The sequence below is a fragment of the Mus musculus genome, chromosome 12 (genome assembly GCF_000001635.26).
Source record: "Mus musculus strain C57BL/6J chromosome 12, GRCm38.p6 C57BL/6J".
NCBI lineage: Eukaryota > Metazoa > Chordata > Mammalia > Rodentia > Muridae > Mus > Mus musculus.
In genome coordinates this window covers 88,257,291-88,278,396 of record NC_000078.6, presented here as the reverse complement: position 1 = coordinate 88,278,396, position 21,106 = coordinate 88,257,291, and the positions used below count along the sequence as shown (strand labels likewise).

Sequence of the window (21,106 nt, the reverse complement as noted above, 5' to 3'; positions counted from 1 at the left end):
GAAGCAGAAGCAGAAGCAGAAGCAGAAGAAGAAGGGGCACTTAGCTGCACCTTTTGTCTCTAGTGTCATTCAGTAAGTCTGTGATTAATTGCTCAGCTCATAGCTTGTATAAAGCCAAGGTGTGACTGTATTCTGGAAGAACTCTGCCACATCCTCAATGCTTTCTGGTACATAGCCCCAGGCACTTTAGCAGAATAGCTGCTGATCCCCACCCATCCACTTTCACTTTCCTTCTTTTTTTTTTTTTCCTATACATTGAAATTGACTAAGTGCTTCCCCTCAGACATCTTGGGGATGTCACTCCATGCTTGAACTTTTATGAGACCAGAGAGTGGGGTCTCTTAAGTCAAGCTCCCAGAGGACATTCCTTTTATGAGTTTTGTTTCTCAAAACCAGTACCACCTGGGTGACTCAACACATTACCAAGTCCAGCTGCAGCAGGAGGTACACATAACCTTGCCTATCTCTGGAACACAGGTTCCTTGTGTTCTCAGAAAACATTTCCCCGAAGATTTCACCTTAGCAATGCTGGTCTCTTAATAATCACCACTAATTTCCTAACTCCATCACCAATTGTCTCAGTAGTCTCCTACTCTTGGCTATAGAGCCAGAGCCATACAGCCAAAGCTGACAAGTTCTGCTGCTTGCAGGGGCTGGAACATTTTCCCTTTGTTCTCTTACAACATCACCAGCTTCCTCTTTTCCAACTTCTTCACTGCCTAAACTTGACTGTCCTGAATCTTGGCCTGGAGATTGACCTTGACTCAGAGATCTGCATGCCTGTCTCCTGGGATTAAAGGTGTGTACCATCATGCCTGGATTTAAGCTTTTCTTCACCTAAAACTTGCTCTTTCTCTGGCTGACCTTGACCTCAGAGATCTGCTTGGCTTTATCTCCTGGGATTAAAGCAATGCACCACCATACTGGATCTAAATTTCATTGTGTCACATCTTGCCACAAGGTCACAACTCCCTTAATTCAATTTAATATCCTTGAACTCAGAATTCAGCACCATTTCACTTCCTGGTGCGCCACCCCCTTTAATACTATTTATTTTGTACTTTTCCTTTCTAATCTAGTTATGCATATTCCAAATGTTCTTCATGAGATGTAAGCAGAGAACAAAGACTATGATGGGCATTTCTGAGACCTCCTTTGCCAATGCAATTAATCTGAATTTCTGAATCTTAGTCTCATTCTGGCTTTTCAGACTATGGTAAAGAGTAGCCATACTGTTCACCAAAATGCGACAAAAAAACAAAACAAACAAACAAAAAAACCAGTCTCTAAGCCACATACTGAAGTTCTCTATTGAAATCTCTTGGGCCAGTACTGCACATTTCAGATCACTCACAGTAACAGAGTCTTCTATATTCCTACTAAGATAGCCCAGTAAGCCCCATTTGAAGCATTCCACTGCTTTCCAAATCCAAAGTCCCCAAATCTACATTCTCCCAAAGAGAAGCATTTTTAGACCTGTCACAGCAATACCCCATTCCCTGGTACCAACTTCTGACTTGGCTGGGGTTTGACTGCCATGAGCAAACACCATAATCAAGGCAACTTCTATAAGGATAACACTTCATTGTGACTGGCTTCAATATTCAGAGGTTCATTGCCTTATTATTAAGGCAGGAACATAGTAGCATCCAGGCAGCAAAGTGCAGGAGGAGCTGACAGTTTTATATCTTCATCTGAAAGCTGCTAGCAGAATACTGACTTCCAGGCAGCTAGAATGAGGGTCTTAAAAAGTCCATGACCATGGTGACACATCTACTCTAACAAGGCCAGAATTCAGAATACTACAACACCCTGGGCCAATCATATTCAGACCACAAAAGTTGCTGTTGACTGCATCTTTGCAGGCAGAGAATCCAGTCTTTCTCTTTGTGTGGATCTTTTTGGCCCCCACCAGCCAACACCTACAACTTCCTCTAGCACATGTGGTGTTTGTTGTTCTGGGTGTCCTGTGTTGGTCAAACCTGCTTTTCCAAGAACCAATGCTAGTGAACTGATAAAAGCTCACTGAAGCTATGCTGTTGGGGTTTGTTGATAATACATCCACCAGTTTTACAGAAATGAATTTCATTGAATTCAAGTCTTCTTGCTTGTGCAGTGAGTACTGCACTGAGTGAGCAACCTCCTCCTCAGCCCTGTCAGCTCACTGCAACTTCCTCACAACTTTGAGTTTCCAGGGTTTAAAACTGAGACAGAGAGAAGTTAGGCCTTCTGAAGGTTTGGTTTGTTCTTTGTATGTTTTGTAAGTTGCTGGGTAGGAGGGGCTGAAACTCAGGTGACTTGCTAAGTTCTAGAGGCAGATGAACTAGGGCACTCATGAAAATCTAGCACAAGGGTATCAAACCCACATCCCACATAATTAAAGGAAAGCATTGCTTGCAGTAAGTCATTTAAAAATAATACATTTTTGGGTTTAAGAGGCCAGTTAAGAGCAATAATTCCTACCATCCACATGGTGGCAGACAAGCATGTGCTACTACAGTACCCAGGGGGTCCAATGCCCTCTTTTAACCTCCATGGTCACCAAGCATGCATGTGGTTACAGATGGACATACACACAAAACATCTTTATATACATATAATAAAATTATAAAATAAGATTTGTTGCACGTAGTGTATGAGTGTGTGGGTTTTTGTTTTTGTGTGCGTTTGTCAACATACCTCAACACCTGTGTGAAGGTCAGAGAACAACCTGAGATATTCTGTTTCATTCATGTATCTGAGAATACTCCGGTAGTCAAGCATGGCAGCCAGAGCCTTTCCCCACTGTGACAGCAAATCAGCTTTACAGATCTACTCTGTTAATTGTGTTGTAAGTAAAATTGCTGATCTCTATATAACCATAGTCCTATGAGGACAATGAGGGATCATCATGATACAAGCATCCCATATGATATGCCTTTGTGGAAAATGAGCCTTGACTGTAAGAAAACATAGCCATCTCCCCACCCCCACACTTTTTTTTGTTTTATTTTGTTTTTTTTTTTTTTGAGACAGGGTTTCTCTGTATAGCTTTGGTTGTCCTAGAACTCACTTTGTAGACCAGGCTGGACTCAAACTCAGAAATCTGCCTGCCTCTGCCTCCCGAGTGCTAGGATTAATGACGAGTACCATCACACCTGACTCCCCTTTTTTTAAAAAAATTAATTAATTCATTTATTTTATGTATATGAGTACACTGTAGTTGTACTGATCGTTTTGAGCCATCATGTGGTTGCTGGGATTTTAATTCAGGACCTCTGCTTACTCTGATTGGATTTGTTTATTGTTATGTCAAATTACATTGTAACTGTCTTCAGATGTGTCACAAGGTAGCGTCAGATGTATTTATAGATGGTTGTGAGCATCTATGTGGATTTTGTGATTTTAACTCAGGACCTTCAAAGGGCATTCAATGCTAAAAACCACTGGCCCATCTCTCCAGCACCATCCCTTTCAATCAACCCTACATCCCAGGTTTTCCTCTATGTGTTTCTGATTTCCCACATTCATTATTTTAACTTTGTCCTCAGTAGCCTGTTTTGTTTTTCATTACCATAGAAAACCAGTAGGCAGTAAGAAGTGTACTTTTTTTTTTTTTTGAGACAGGGTTTCTCTGTGTAGCCCTGCCTGTCCTGGAACTCACTTTGTATACCAGGCTGGCCTCGAACTCAGTAATCCACCTGCCTCTGCTTCCAGAGTACTGGGATTAAAGGCGTGGGCCACCACGCCCAGCTAAGAAGTGTCCTTTTGTTTGTTTGTTTGGTGTGGTGATTGAATTATTCTTGGAGCAAGGTGTGGTATTATTGGGAGGAGTGGCCTTTTTGGATTAGAGGTGTGTCATTGTAGAGGCGGGGCTTTAGGGAAATGTATATATACTCAAGCTCTGCTCAGGCTGAGACAGAGTAGTCTCATCTTGCTGCCTTCACTTTGGGAGACATAGGCAAGAGGACATCCGATCTAGGACAATCTGTTCTGTAGAAAGAGTTCCAGGACAGCCTCGTGTACACAGAAAAACCCTATCCCAGAAGGAAACAATCATCGTTCTATCATCTCTTAGTCCTTCGTCAAAGAAGATGGTACTCACCAGGTAGGTCATGGATTTGGGTTCTGGTTATGGAAAGTTCTGGGAGAACATATATTTTCCATTTTTCTTTGAGGATTGTTTAAGCTAGGGAGCAGAGGAAACCTGGCCACAACCATGTCTAGAACCTCTTGTGGCCTTCCTTGGTGACTAGGCTACTCAGAAACTGGGGTCTTTCATGAGGTTCCTTGCCTGCCTTCTTACCTCTCTCCTTCCTTCTCTGCAAGGAAGCAAGTCCCTCTTGCTTTGGAGTGTGTGTGGGATTTCACTAGCTGCCTTGACATCCCTTGGTGGGTTGTAACCTGGAATTGTAAAGCAGATAACCCCTCCTTCTGGAAATTGTGTCTTGCTGGAGTATTTTAACAGCAGCACAGAAATGAAACTGGAACCAACAGGTGATGTTTACTAGTGTGGTCCTAGCCTTGGTCCAGAAAAGTAAGAGTGAGTTATGCTAAGTGTTAGGGGTAGCAAATATTCAAAGCTTCTTTAGGCACTATGATATAGGTTAATAGGATTATGAGGGGAAAGGTAGAATTTGAAATGGATGCACACAAGAAAAATACCAGGGGTGCAGAGTGTATCTTGTGCTCACCATAGCATGGCCACAAGTAAATTCTCAAAAAGGCTGGGCTTGGAGAACACAAAGATTCAGTTAGCTTTCATTTGTATGTTTTTGAATGTCATTTGTAAAAACTAGCAGATATGGGGTGGAGAAACAGCTCAGTTGTTCAAAGCATTGGCTGTTCTTGCAGAGGACCTGCTTTGGTTCCAGACACTATCTCTAGTATCTGATCCCAAAGGAAAAGTTGGTTTTCTCCAAGGGGGGTCTCACTATGTACAGAACCACACTTAAGGGAAAGCCCCATACCCAGAAGGAGATGGCCAACAGAAAATGAACTCAATAGTGTTTCTGGGGATGTTGTTGTTGTGAATTTGTTTTGTACTATTCTGGCTGGTTGGTTTGTTACTAAGCCTTTCTCACATCTTAAGGAGATGGAGATGAACTTTCTGGTGGGCCTTTGCTTTTCTGTTTTCACTGGATGCACCATGACTTCAAGTACTTATCATATGTGCCTATGTCAACTGCTTTCATGTGTTATTTTGTGTCCCAAAGTGGATCTAAGCAACATAACCTGTGACTTTCTTCAATTTTTCATTCTTCTGTGAACCGAAAAAAAATTTTTTAAGAGTAATTTATATCTATGACCATACTCTACCTGTCTTAGACACAAGAACCTAAAGAGGGCTTCAGTACCCATTACACATAGTTGTGAAACACTGGTTCTTGGGAATAGAATGTATGACCTCTGAAAGAATAGTGAATGCTTTCAAGCATTGAGCAATCTTTCCAGTCCTGAAATTGTTTTTATTATGCTCCAAGCATGTCCATTTAAAGTGCCGTGGTACATATTTTCAGTGTTCTTGTGATATATTAAAGGTCTGAACACCAATGAACTTGAAATCTTGCGTAATCAAAACTAGTTAAAAATGTATTAAAATGGTATCTGAATCTACTAAGTGTTCTATGAAGTCTTAGACTGCTTTTTAAATATAGAACCACATTCCTCAGAGTGATAGATTCAATTTTTTATTAAGCTATACAATTCATCCACCTAGGAGGAAGAGCAGTATGAACTAACCAGAAACCCCAGAGCTCCCTGAGACTGAACTAAAAATGAAAGAAAACACATGGAAGGACTCATGGCTCTAGCTGCATATGTAGTAGAGGATAGCCTAGTCAGTCATCAATTGGAGGAGAGGCCCTTGGTCCTGTGAAGGTTCTATGCTCCAGTATAAGGGAATGCATTGGGCAGTAAGCAAGAGTGGGTGGCTTAGGGAGCAGCAGGAGTGTAGAGAATAGGGGGGTTTTGGAGGGGAAACTAGGAAAGGGGATAACATTTGAAATGTAAATACAGAAAATATCTAATTAAAAAAAGCTATACAATTCAATGTTGTGTGCAGAAATATTGATAAAAAATTATTTTCCAAATAGATTTCCAACGAAAACTTTTAATTTTTTTTAAAAGGTCAATGCAGGAACTACAAAAGTAAAGGAGTCCTGCTGTATTTTGTCACTACTAGGGAGACTACACCTTCCTGAGCACCAGGCCAGAAGCCGAAGTACTATTTTGTAACTCTCAGAAGACAGGACTCTGGAACATTTTGTGGTTTGTGGATCTTCTATACTTACATGAGTTGCTTTCAGATCTACCACTGTTAGATACTTCCTGGTACCGATCCTAAGAGTATAGTAGCTCTTGGAACTGAGTCACAGCCACTGTCTGCCAGGAGTCCCTCACCCGACTCCTGTGGTTGCCTTTTCCATCATGCCAAAGAATAAAGGCAAAGGAGGCAAAAACAGGCGCAGAGGTAAAAATGAAAATGAATCAGAGAAAAGAGAGTTGGTGTTTAAAGAATATGGGCAAGAGTATGCTCAGGTGACCAAAATGCTGGGATGTGGACGGTTGGAAGCAATGTGTTTTGATGGTGTAAGGAGGCTGTGCCACATAAGAGGGAAGTTGAGAAAAAAGGTTTGGATAAATACCTCAGACATTATATTGATTGGTCTAAGAGACTATCAAGATAACAAAGCTGATATAATATTAAAGTACAATCCAGATGAAGCAAGAAGTCTGAAGGCCTATGGAGAACTTCCAGAACATGCCAAAATCAATGAAATGGACACATTTGGTGCTGGGGATGATGATGAAATCGTGTTTGATGATATTGGAGAGGATGATGAAGACATTGATGATATCTAACATAATCTAAGCATGCTATATTCCAAGTTCTCTGAAGATTCCTCAACACAATTGGCATCTTGACATTCAGCTGTTAAGTAAAACTTCATTTGGCCTGCGTTTGTCTTGTTAATGCAAACTGATGTATTTTATGTTTTGAAGTATTCTATATCTTTGAAAACCTAAGATGTTGAGTTATCTAACTTAAGTGACAAGTTAACACTTTGTGCTTATGGGTATAATTGAACTCAGGACACAGCAGTGTGCACTGTTAAGGGACTGCCATTTCATTTGTGACCTTTCATTTCTGGCCCTGGTTGTATACACTTGTTTGATCCTTTAAGTTCTTTCCACCCATAAATTGTTGCATCTTACATTGCAGTTTAAAGTTAGATCGGTAGCAATTTTGAGTTTTAAAAATTAGGAATTGCAGAAATTCAATGCTTAGAGGAGATGATAATTTCCTGTGTTTACAAATATAACAGTGGCAATGTTTAGATAGAATCCTATAAGGCATACTCAAAAAAGAATGAAAATAAACGAGAGAAGTCAATCTCTTCTGATTAATGCATAGAGACATTTTCAAGGCAGGTTAAGGCTGTTAAGAGCACATAAAGTAGTGTTTACTTTGTAAAGTTTGTGTTAAGCCATTGTCAATAAGTTACCTTCTGTATTGAGGCTTTGGAAAATGAATTACTGTGTATTGAGTAAAGTTAGTTACATAATTGTACAAGCAAGCTAAGCTTTCATTAAACTAAGCTTAGGTTAATGTAAAAGGACCCACAGCTTAATGTAAATGAGGTTCCTGTTTTCTGAATGGAGGAGTCCAGAAACAGAGACACATTAAAAATATGTTGGTATATAAACATTTTTTTCTTTTTAATATGTTCATTATATCTCTGGTGTATAATGAAAATAAATGATTACATGATTTCTGAAAAAGAAAAAGATCAATTCATTCTGATGGTCTCTGCTGTCAAACCAGGAGGGAACTCCCCAACACAAGCCTGAAAGCACTATGACCACAAATGTCTGGTATGCTACCAGGATGTTTTTGAAGAATGCAGGTCTATTCCCAAACCATCTTCTTACTCAGGATGGGTTGTAGATCTCATCCTCACCAATACCACATGGTACTCACAAGAAAATGCTCCTTACTCTGATAATTCACCATATGAATCTGTATCAGGCCTGTACCAATTCTCACTTCTTATAGAGTTGACTTTCTAGGATTGAGTTCAATATAGCTCATGTATCTGTATGGAAATTTACCACCTTTTTTCAACCATTCCGATCTTTCCTACCCCTTCATTTTATTTGGGGGGCTGGGGGGGGAGGTTGACAGGGTTTCTCTGTATAGCTCTGGCTGTCCTGGAACTCACTTTGTAGACTAGGCTGGGTCAAACTCAGTAATCTGCCTGACTCTGCCTCCCGAGTGCTGGGATTACAGGTTTGTGCCACCACACCTGGCCTTTTTTTTTAAAGACTTATTTATTTTATGTATATGAGTACTAAAGCTGCCTTCAGACACACCAGAAGAGGGCATTGGATACTATTATAGGTGGTTATGAGCCACTATGTGTTTGCTGGCAATTGAACTCAGGACTTTTGGAAGAGCAGTCAGTGCTCTTAACCTCCAAGCCATCTCTCCAGCCCCCTTTCCTACCTGTTCTACTTCATTCCTTTCTTTTTGTCAAGACTTATTTTATTGATGTATATTTGTATGGGCTTTATGTATTCAGGTGCCTACAGAAGATGGAAGATACCATTAGCCCTAGAGCCATAGTGGCAGGCAATTATGAGCTCTTTTAAAGTGTCCAAACTATTCATTAATTTAATTGAGTAATTAAACTAACCTTGAGATACCATATCTGAAAAGTGAATTGAAAATATTCAAAAGTTTTTCTAGTACAAAAATTAAATGCTTTAGTTATAAATGAGCTCTATCAATATACACAAACTATATACTTCAGACAGTCACAAAAGTGTGAGCAGAAGGCTTAGCAAAAGACATTTAATACAATTAGTTTTCAACAACCCCTTGGTCGTCCATATCTACAAAGAAACTCAATCAAAACCCACCCAAATTCCACATCACATAAAAACACATACTTACTAGAATTTTTAGCAAGTATGGTTTGGGAATTTATTTTTATTGTTGTTGTTTGTTTGTTTTTTAAAAAGGCTCCCAGGGCAAGTGATTTACAGTTTAACTGCCACTGTGAACTGATCTGGACATGGTCCAGAATTGGGACCTCTGGCTATATACAGATGCTAGAGATTTAGATCTATTTGAAGAATCATGTTTCTGGCACTTCTCAGGCACAGGAGACCGACTACCAGAAAGGGACTTGCTCGGTCTGGGGCTCCCGCTTGGGCTCGGCTCTGGTTAGGCTCCGATCGAGCTCCGGCTCCAGCTCCAGCTCCTTGATCAAGCAGCAAGCACTCTCACATGCAAAGAAATCTCTCCAGTCCTTGTTACTATTTTAACACCGAGACACCATAACCAAGGCAATCTACAGATGAAGCACTTCATTAGGGCATTGCCTACAGTTTCAGAGGGTGAGTTCCTGATCATCATTGTGGGGAGCAAAGCACTAGGTAAATAGGCATGGCACTAAAACAGTAGCTGAGACTTACATCCTGCTCTAAAAACCAGAGGCAGAGAGTGAGAGACTGGACATGGAGTGGGCTTTTGAAAGTAACCTCAGCCTCTCCCGGAAGATCCAGCAATACCTCTCCTGGGCATATACCCAGAAGAAGTTCAAACTGGTACTAAGAACACATGCTCCACTATGTTCATAGCAGCCTTATTTATAATAGCCAGAAGCTGGCAAGAACCCAGATGTCCCTCAAGAGAAGAATGGATACAGAAAATGTGGTACATTTACACAATGGAGTACTACTCAGCTATTAAAAACAATGGATTTATGAAATTCTTTGACAAATGGGTGTATCTGGAGGATATCATTCTTAGTGAGATAACCCAATCACAAAAGAAGTCATTAGATATGCATTCACTGATAAGTGGATATTAGCCCAGAAACATAGAACACCCAAGATACAATTTGCAAAACACAAGAAAATCAAAATGAGGGAAGACCAATGAGTGGATACTTCATTCCTCCTTAGAATAGGGAACAAAATAACCCTGAAAGGAGTTGCAGAGACAAGGTGTGGAGCTAAGACTAAAGGATGGACTATCCAGAGACTACCCCACCTGGGGATCCACCCCATAATCAGCCCCCAAACCCAGACACTATTGCATATGCCAGAAAGGTTTTGCTGAAGGGACCCTGTTATAGCTGTCTCATATGAGGCTATGCCAGTGCCTGGCAAATACAGAAGTGGATTGTCACAGTCATCTATAAGTTGGAACACAGGGCCCCCAATGGAGAAGCTAGAGAAAGCACCCAAGGAGCTGAAGGGGTTTGCAAGCCTATAGGTGGAAGAACAATATGAACTAACCATTACCCCCTGAGCTTTTATCTCTAGCTGCATATGTAGCAGAAAATGGCCTAGGCGGCCATCACTGGGAAGAGAGGTGTTACCTCCTTCAAGCCTAGCTAGGCTGGCCTCAGACCATCAACCTCTGAGGTGGAGCCACCTGCTGTGCTGCTTCTCATCACTCTCCTTTGATGTGCCACTACCTGCTACCTGCTTGACATGGAACCAGTTCTCCAAGATTTTCTGGAGTTAGCACTGAACTGTGATATTCGCAATTTCCTACTAAAAGTCTGATCTGACAACTTCAAAGGAACTTTGCATGATTGGGAATGGGTCTCCCCTATTCCTTATAAAGTGTCTTCAACAACATTAAATTGGAGTCTTGATCAGAATACAGTCTTGACTCTATTTCTCTCTTTACCCGCCTAGATTTCCTCTTTTCTTTCACTTCCAAGAAGCATCCTAGGCTCGAACCCAGACATGAGAGCTGCAGGTCGGCCCCAACAGAGAGGCTCCTTGGTATTGCAAACTTTATATGTCCTAGTTCAGGGGAATGCCAGGGCCACGAAGTTGGAGTGGGTGGGTAGGGGAGCAGGGTGGGTGGAGGGTATAGGGAACTTTCAGGATTGTATTTGAAATGTATATAAAGAAAATATCTAATAAAAGAAAGTCTCAATTAAAAAAAACAAAAGAAAGAGAGAAAGAAAGAAAGAAAGAAAGAAAGAAAGGAAGGAAGGAAGGAAGGAAGGAAGAAAGAAAGAAAGAAAGAAAGAAAGAAAGAAAGAAAGAAAGAAAGAAAGAAAGAGAGAAAGTGTCTTAGTTAGGGTTTTACTGCTGTGAGCAGACACCATGACCAAGGCAAGTCTTATAAAAACAACATTTAATTGGGGCTGGCTTACAGGTTCAGAGGTTCAGTCCATTGTCATCAAGGTGGGAGCATGTCAGTATCCAGGCAGGCATGGCACAGGAGGAGCTGAGAGTTCTATGTCTTCATCCAAAGGCTGCTAGCGGAAGACTGACTTCCAGGCAACTAGGGTGAGGATCTTATACCCACACCCACAGTGACACACCCATTCCAACCAGGTCACACCTATTCCAACAAGGCCACATCTTCAGATGGTGCCACTCCCTGGTCCAAGGAAATACAAACCATCACATTCCACTCCCTAGTCCTCATAGACTTGTTCAAAAACATGAGTCTATGGGGGCCATACTTAAACATAGCATAATGCAAAATGCATTTAGTCCAATTTTCAAAGTCCTCATAGTCTATAGCAGTCGCAAGAATGTTAAAAGTCCAAAGTTCAAGGTTTCTTCTGAGATTTATTCAACTTAATTAACTGTAATCCCCAAAGCAAGGCAGAAAACCAGCTGGGCAAACTCCAAACTCTGCATCTCCATGGCTGATGTCAAAGCGGTCTTCAGATCTCCACTCCTTTTTTCATCTTTGTTGACTGCAACAAACTGCTTTCTCCTGGGCTGGTTCCACTCCCTGTTAGCAGCTTTCCTCAGCATGTATTCCATGGCTCTGGCATCTTTAACATCTTTGAGTCTCCAAGGCAATTTCAATGTTACAGCTTCTTGTTTCGGTGTCTGGGATTCCAATTGATCTTTTGGAATCCTCCTAAGGGCTGGCACCACTTTTCCAGCTCTGCCCTCTGTAGCACTCTATGCTCACGTTGATCCACTCAACTACAGCTGCTGTTCTTGATGATCATCCCATGGTACTGATATCTCCAATACACTGGGGTGTTCCACTCCAACTAGGCTTCACCAATAGCCTTTCATAGGCTCTCTTCAGGGTGCCAAGCCTCAAATCCTTTGCATGGCCCCTCCAGTCCTGGGCCATCAACTAAAGCTGAGGCTTCACCTTCTCCAATGGCCTACCCTGGCCTCTCACAGTGCTAAGCCTCAGCTTCTCTCCATGATCCCTTCATTCATTCACAAGCAGTACCACCTTAGTGACTCTTACACATTAGCATGTCCAGCCGCAGCATGAGGTACAACCTTGGGTATCTCTGGAACACAGCTTCTTTGTGCTCCCAGAAAACAATTTCCAGAAGATTTCACCTCAACGATGCTGGTCTCTTCTTAATCACTGCTAATTCCTTAGCTCCAGCTAACCAGCATCAATTTTCCCAGTAGTTCCTTCCATTCTTAACTCTAGAGCCAGAGCCACATGGCTGAAGCTGCCGAGTTCTGCTGCTTACAGGAACTAGAACATGATCCCCCTGTACTATTACATTATCACTAGCTCTATGTTTTCTAAATCCTTCACTGCCTAAGCTTGGCTATCCTGGTTCTTGCTCTGTAGATTGACCTAGAATGCAGAGATCAGCATGCTTGTTTCATGGGATTAAAGGTGTGTACCATCATGCCTGGATCTAATTAAGCTGGGTAGAATCTTGCCCCAAGGTCCCACTCCCTTAATCTTTTATCTCCTAGAACACAAGATTTTGCTCCATTTCACTTCCTGGTACTCCTTTAATACTCAAACCATATATTTTATATTTTTCCTTTCTAAGCTTGCTATGCTTGTTCAAACTTCTCTTCATAAGACTTAACCAGAGAACAAAATCTCTGCTGGGCTTTTTGAAACTTCTTTTGTCAATGGAACTAATCCAAGTCTCTTCACCTTAGCCTCAGGCAAATTGCTCAGACAAGGGCAAAAAGTAGCCACGTTCTTCACCAAAATACCACAAAACCAGTCTCTTTGCCACATTCTGAAATTATCCTTTGAAATCTCTTGGGCCAGGTCAACACAGTTCAAATCACTCCCAGCAACAAAGTCTTCCATATTCCTACTAGGATGACCCATTAAGCCCCATTTAAAGCATTCCACTGCTTTCCAAATCCAAAGTCCCAAATTCCACATTCTTTCAAATAAAAGCATGGTCAGGCCTATCACAGCAATACCCCAGTCCCTGGTACCAACTTCTGTCTTAGTCAGGGTTTTACTGCTGTGAATAGACACCATGACCAAGGCAAGTCTAATAAAAACAACATTTAATTGGGGCTGGCTTACAGGTGCAGAGGTTCAGTCCATTATCATCAAGGCAGAAGCATGGAAGCATCCAGACAGGCATGGCCCAGGCAGAGCTGAGAGTTCTACATCTTCATCCAAAGGCTGCTAGTGGAAGACTGACTTCCAGGCAACTGGGTTGAGGGTCTTAAGCCCACACCCACAGTGACACATATACTCCAACCAGGTCACACCTATTCCAACAAGACCACACCTCCAAATGGTGCCACTCCCTGGTCCAAGGAAATACAAACCATCACAGAAAGAAAGAAAGAAAGAAAAAAGAAAGAAAGAAAGAAAGAAAGAAAGAAAGTCCCAAAGCTCACCCTCAATGACACACTTCTTCCAACAAGGCCATACTTCCTAATCCTTCCTAAACAATCTACCAACTGAAAACCAAACATTCAAATTGATGAGCCTACATGGGGTAGGGAGGCCCTCTCATTCAAATCACCAGAGTAGCCCTGTTTTCCTAGCCCAGCATATGTAAAGTAAGGTCAGAAGAACATCTGAACAGTAATCAGTCTTTGTGCTATTTCTAAAAGCAGATTGTTAGACCTCACCCTATGTACACTGAAAAACCAAGTCAGCTGTAAGATTCCATCTGTGAATAAAATACTGGGTGATTTTACTTAAAAGCTCAAGTTAGCAAATGTTCTTCTTTACCTACATCCCAAATGTACTCAGACTTAAGAATAGTATAGGCATCCACTCCACTTTAGTATTCAGTTGATTATTGATAAATGCTGCTAGAGGGAGAAGCACGTGGAAGCTAGATTGTTAGAGCTTAATCAAAAGCATAGGTTAATGGTTAAATCCATCTCCAAATCTCTTGGATGCCTATCAGGACAAAGGTAGATTTTATGACCACTCCTATGATTTTATGAGGAATGCTCTCTTACAGGCTCATGTGTCAAACACCTGGGCCCCAGCTGCTGGCAATGTTTTGGGAGGTTCTAAAAAATGTCAAGAGATGGAACATAGTTGGAAAAAGCAAGACTTTGAAGGTTGGACTGGTCCTGGCCAATCTCTCATTCTCACTTCCTGTCCACCAAGAGAGGAGCAGCCTCTGCCACATGCTCCTCTGTTCATCATGCTCTCTCTGTCCAAGAGCATAGGATGACAAATCACCCTGATGTGAAACTATGAGTAAAATAAATTCCTCCTCATCTAGTTGATATCACACAATATAACAATGAGAAAAAGAGCTATTATGATACAGCCTGTCATGGATTTAATATGAATGGTTTTATTGGCTTATATATTTGAATAAGTGGTCCGTAGATAGTAGTGCCACTTGAGAAAGACCTTGGAGATGTAGCCTTGTTGAAGGAAGTATGTCTTTGGGGGTAGACTCCGGATTTCAAATGCTTAAGCTAGGCCCAGTGTCTCTCTCTTCCTGCTACCTCCCAATCTGAATGTACAACTCTCAGCCCTCTCTCCATAACCATGTTTGCCTCCATGCTGCCATGTTCCTTTTATGATGAAAATGGACTGGACCTCTGAACTGTAAGCCAGTCCCAGTTAAATATTTTCCTTTATAAAAGTTGCCGTGGTCATGGCAGCATGGAACCATAAGATACAGTCATTCCTCTAAGACCTCAAGACCAAATCAGAGGTAAACACAATGACTCAACTATCAGAGTAATTCTCTCCCCCTGGTAGGTGCCTGTGTTGGGTGGCTGGTTGGTTGGTTAATCGTCTGGTTGGTTGACTAATTTGAGACAGAGTCTATGTAGCCCTAGCTGGCCTGGATCTCACTAGGTAGACAAGGTTGGCCCCAAACTCACCACCACCTTCAGGCTCCCTGAGTTGATTCATAATGTGGAAACTTAAATCCAACTATTTGCTTCTGTGCTCTCAGCTATCCAAAGATCTCAGCTCACTCATGAAGTGTCTTAACAGATCAGCCTTCCAGATATCCAAAAGACTTTTGGCCCTTCCTCCCTACCTTCTACTCACTCTATTTCAACTTGCTAATTTCTACCATACCAAAAGATGCACACCTAGAGAAACTACTTGCAGCTTTGTGTGCTACCCTACCTCTGAGGCAACTATTGTCAACTCTATTCAAACCCCAAACAATCAAAAAGAACATGCAAAGTAATGGGCCAGGCCAAATATGGTCCCCAGGATGTCACATCCAGACTGTAGTCAAACACACCATAGGTCATCCAAAAACTTTACTAACTGAATTAATCAATAAATGGATCAACTGTACCCCATGAGACCTGGTAGAATCATGAACATCACAGTTTCTCTAGATGAATATACCTTGGGCCTCCAACTCAATAGCCATTGTGCTCCCATGAATCCCACACTGCCTCCCAATCTGCGCTCCTCCGAACCCCACCCTCCTGCTGTAGCATTCTCCATAGCAGCTCCTAATGGACTGCATGCACTCTGCTCTACCCTTGACACTAGTTCTGCATATATCAAAGGGACAGGGAGGGAACCCCATTTCCAAATATCCTCCATAATAAAAGTGGTAGGGATTGAAATCCATAAAATCTCTGATATAAGAGCCCAACTGTGTCTACATAGATTGGAGTTGGAGTTTTCCATAAGGTGTCAGAGCCTTAAACATGCAGATGAGCTGCCTCCCTCTGGGTATGTTAAAAGGCCTGTTATGTGTAAAATATGTCTGCCAATGAAAACTACCTTTCATTATTAAAGCTTCTGCTAATGAGTCACCTGCCCTGTTCTGTGTCCTTGCCTTGCCTTTTACCTGAGTTACCTCTCATGAAGCCACACCCCTTACATGAGGTCTGAGCCTACCAAGAACCTAAAACCTCATCACTAGGTAATATGATTAGCAATAAGTAACCTTTAGAGTTCCTCCCCACACGTGGGGTCTGGTGGCACACACCTTTAATCCCACCACAGAGCACACTCACCTTGTTACTAATCCACATGGAGCAGTAAGATGAGGTATCAAGTGTCATCCTCTCAGGTATAAATGAGGACACTGAGGCACTCGAGGCACTGAGAAGGTGAGAGCTCAGGCCAGGGTGGCTCAACTAGCAAAGTGGCAGGCAGGGAGTGATGTGGACAGGCCTTCCCATTGTAAGGGGAAGGCTTTTTTGTTGTTGTTATTGTTGTTGTTGTTAAGATATATTTTAGCCTGTGTGTGCATGTGACCATGTTTGTCTGTGTCTCTGTATATATAAATCTGTTTGTGTCTTTGTGTCTAATCTGTGTGTAGCTGGGTGTGTGTGCCTGCTCGTCTGTGTACATCTCTGTGTGTGTGGCTGCGTAGTTCTCTTTTTGTTATGTCTATGTGAGCATGTGTGAATGTTTGTATGTATCAATATCTGTGTGTCTGTCTGTGTATCTGTATCGGTGCTTGAGTCAGCAGACAAAGCAAGCCATGAGGAGCACACCAGTAAGCAGCATGCTTCCATGGCCTCTGTATTGGCTCCTGCCTCCAGGTTTCTGGCTTGAGCTCCCAACTGAATGGTTAATGAACACTTTCCTCCACAGATTGTTTCTGCTCATGGTGTTTTATCACAGCAATGGAAACTAAACTAAGACACTATCCCTGTATATAACTACCCTGTTACCCCTACATTCTCTGATACTCAATCTAGCTCCTTATAGCACATTATCAGACAAACAATTAGGACTTGAAATAACTTAAATTATCTCTTCAATTGGTGTTATCTGTATGCTGCTATACTATAAAATGCAGGACAGCAAGGTTTTGGATTCACAGTGCCTGTCTTGATAGAGTTTTATTGTTTTGAAGGTACATCATAACTAGAGAAATCTTACAAAGGCAAACATTTAAATGGGGCTGGCTTACAGTTTCAGAGGTTTAGTCCATTATCATTTTTATTATGGCAGGAAGCATGGCAGCATGCAGGCAGATATGCTGCTGGAGAAGTAGCTGAGAGTTGTATATTTTTATCTGAAGGCAGCCAGGAGAGTATCTTCCACATTGGGAATAACTTTAGTGTGTATATATAAGACCTCAAAGCCCACTTCCACTGTGACATACTTCCTCCACAGAGCGCACACATACTCTAATAAGGCCACACCTACTCTAATAAGGCCACACCTACCTCCTAATAATGCTTTCTCCCTATGGGCCCAGCATTCAAACACATGAGTCTATGGGGTCCAAACCTATTAAAACCAACACTGTGACTGACGTATAATCAGTATTCCATATGAAGGTAGGATGTTAACAAGAGACCAAGTCTCTGTCCTTGAGGATGGAGAGCATCAATTGGCTAAAGTGGGGAAGGAAAGTGATAAATGAAGAAATGTCAGGATAGTTGTGTCCTGTACTGAACCCTAGGAAGGATAGAAGCAGAAGTGAGACAAAGAGAAACAGCAGAATCACTGATTCCTTCTTTGGACAGCATTGTCAGAAAAGAAATCCCAACCTGACAAGTAAGAAAGTCAGCCATGGTGGTAGAGAAGGAGCTAAGAATAATCTAGGTTGCTGAAATTGCAATGTAAAGACCCCAGGTTAAAGCTTAGCATGGTGAGGAAACAGAAAGGAACCTGGAGTAACTGAGGCAAAGACACTTGTGTGCAAGAAGGTGCAGGTGCCAAGCTAGGCTACACCACATAGAGTTCGAAGGGTTTAGATTTTAATAAGAGCATGAGAGGAATCCATTAGAGAGCTGTAAACCAGGAGGGGTATGACCAGAGAAGCTCATTAGAAAATGCAGCTAAGCAACCAATGCCAGGAAGGGAACATTTCCAAATCTTTCCAAGGCCCAGCTGTGTTTCTGCAGCAGGAGGACATGAAGCTGGTGATTGCTTATTTAGAATTTCATGTAAGATTTTTTTGCATCTCTATACCAGCAATGAGACACCTGTAAGAAGAATCAAAGACAGGGTTCCCCTTTAAATCTCTAGACAAACTACCTGTAGAGGAGGTGATGAAGAAACTGTCTACCATGTTCCAGGTCTAAGGAAGGAAGAAGAAGCATGAGATAAAAGAAAGTAACAAAACCAGTGTAGTGGCCAACAGCACCCAGAGATGAGCAGGGCCCTTCTAGGAGAACAGCAGCATGTAACACCAACTGCAGCCAGGAGGTGTGTGTCAACACACACCCAGGACAGAAGGTCCCAGTAGAAACTACCCAAAGCTCAGACCCAAGCTGGTCACCACCCAGATCCCTAGAATGTGGTATGACATCCATTTGCAGTTTCTACTCCTGTTGAACTGATATGTTAGGGCCAAAGAGCAGAAGCAGGGACCTCAGAGGAAGGTTGCAACCTCTTGGATCTGGACAACTTCTAGGGACCTAGTCATGTCAGATGCCTCACCTGCCCCATAATGTTGTCAAGCTATCCTGGACCTAACAGAGTGCTAAAGAAATGTGTTTGGATATCTGAAAGGAAGCGAATCAATGTGAGTAGTCTAGAATTTCTGACCTGGGAGGTTGGAGTACCATAATAATCAAGCTGACAAACCATGCCCCCAAGAAAGAAAGAAAGAAAGAAAGAAAGAAAGAAAGAAAGAAAGAAAGAAAGAAAGAAAGAAAGAAAGAAAGGAAGGAAGGAAGAAAGTATAGCACCTGGCGACTTTGCTGGCATCCTCGGTCCTGAGAAGAAAATTCCTTTATAAAAACAGTTCACACCTCTCAGTTACAGCAAAAGCCATGTGAATTCTTCTGTGCATATGCATGTGTACACATGTGATGTGTATTTGTGTGTGCTTGTGTGTGCAGGTGCACATGTTGGAGGTGCTCTTCTCCACAAGTGTCCATACTCTGTTCTTTCTACCCATCTTTCAAGGAAGGGATGACTTTGTAGGATTCTCAAGGGATGCTTGGCTACCAAGTGATGGATTCCAAGGTTGAACAAAAGTACAACTTTCTAAAACCCATATTTGGGATGATCTCTTTCTATGCTGCCACCAGCCAGCTCCAGTGGCCCTATAGATACCAGCAGGAGGCTCATGCTCATGGCTTAAGTGGTGGCTGGCACAGATCTTAAACATGGAGCCTCTCTCAGATGTGACGTCCACTCTCCTGTTTGACTTCTTGGAGTTGTTTGGGAATGACCTCATGAAGCAGTACCTGGTCCAGTTCTGGAAAATCATGCTTCTCATCCCCGAGGACTACTTGCCCAGAATTGAAGCCATCACGAGCTCAGGGTCCTTCATACCTCTCAAGCAGTTCTTGGAGAAATGTCTGCATGGCAGTGAGGTTCCTTCCCCAGAGCCTTTCTGCTGTTTACCGTCTGCCCCTCTTGATGCCCTTCATCCTACTGTGTGGCAGAAGGGGCAGTAGTAAAGCCACTGAGAAAGAGAATTTGGAAGAATCATGTAAGATTGAGAAATTTGTTAGTGTGTTTTTATATATCTGTACCTTGTGAATGAGTCTTTTAGGGCTGGATAGATGGCTCAGTGTTGAGCAATAATGAATCTTCCAGAGTTCTTGAGTTCAATTCCCAGCAAACACAGGGTGGCTCACAACCATCTATAATGGGATCCTATGCACTGTTCTCATGAGTATCTGAAAACAACTGCAGTGTACAATTAGAAATAAAAATAAATAAATCTTTTTTTTAAATGAGGCTTTTGTACTTCACAGCCCTTTGTAGGTCTATTTCAGGTTTGGTAGTTCTACAGGTGTCACAGACAGATACAAACCTGGCCTTTCTAATTTTCACAAGTCACAAGGAAGGGTAAGAAAATAACACTCCTGGGCATATAGCTAGACATAGCTCCAACATGTAATAAGGACACATGCTCCAATATGCTCATGACAACCTTATTTATAATAGCCAGAAGCTGGAATGAAGTCATATGTACCTCAACAGAGGAATGGATACAGAAAATGTGGTACATTTACACAATGGAATACTACTCAGCTATTAAAAACAATGAATTTATGAAATTCATAGGGAAATGGATGAATCTGGAGAATATCATCCTGAGTGAGGTAAATCCATCACAAAATAACACACATGATATGCACTCAATGATAAGTGGATATTAGTCCAGAAGCCCAGAAGCTCCGAATACCCAAGACACAATTCACAAAGCACATGAAACTCAAGACGAAGGAAGACCAAAGTGTGGATACTTCTATCCATCTTAGAAGTGGGGAACAAAACACCGATGGAAGGAGTTACAGAGTTAAGTAGAGACTGAAGAAATGACTATCTAGGGACTGATTCACTGGGGGATCCACCCCATTTACATCACCAATCCCAAACACTGTTGTGGATGCCAACAAGTTCTTGTTGACAGGAACCTCATATAGCTTGAAGGACCCCCAATGAGGGGAAGCCCTCACTCAAGTCTTAGTATGACATGATCACCCAGAAACTCACTGGATACCGTTCTTGTTGCAATCACATGAGGCTTATTGACAGGAACCAGCACACTGGGACCAACTTGTATTCAACCCAGGGGTACAGGAGTTTGACCCCGAGTAGCTGGGATAGTGGGTATTTAAAGGAAAAACCATAGCCCAAGCGGGTAGGGAGTGCGCTATTTGAAAATACCAGTGAAAAATCACAAGGTGGAACTAAAAATCACAAGGGGGAAACTCCCTGATTCTTAAGATTGTTCTCAAGTTTTTAATCCAATTTTTGTGGTCGGCCAGGTCCTGGAACAAGGTTACTGAACCAGCTTGTGTAATTATCTGTTCTGTGGTCAGCCAGTTCTCAGAACAGGCTGCTTCATGGCCCAACTATTTTCCTTTCTTGGCTACAACTTGGTCTAGGGAGGTCAATCTTAAATTTTCTACATTACAAGCTCTCTCCTGAGAGGATCTGCCAGTGCCTTACAAATACAGAGGTGGATGCTCACAGCCATCCATTGGACTGAGAATAGGATCCACA

At 42.0% G+C, this 21,106-nt stretch overlaps 1 protein-coding gene and 1 pseudogene across 1 annotated transcript; both read left to right on the top strand.

Annotated features, from left to right (window-relative positions):
* The first annotated feature begins 3,899 nt into the window (after nt 1–3,899).
* On the top strand, nt 3,900–7,762 carry Gm5662 (predicted gene 5662). Its single transcript, NM_001013824.3, has 2 exons — nt 3,900–4,087; nt 6,109–7,762. The coding sequence occupies exon 2, from the start codon at nt 6,409–6,411 to the stop codon at nt 6,841–6,843; it is 435 nt and encodes a 144-aa protein (NP_001013846.1). The 5' UTR covers nt 3,900–4,087; nt 6,109–6,408; the 3' UTR covers nt 6,844–7,762.
* An 11,238-nt stretch (nt 7,763–19,000) lies between these two features.
* On the top strand, nt 19,001–19,609 carry Gm18618 (predicted gene, 18618; annotated as a pseudogene).
* The last annotated feature ends 1,497 nt before the right edge of the window (nt 19,610–21,106 follow it).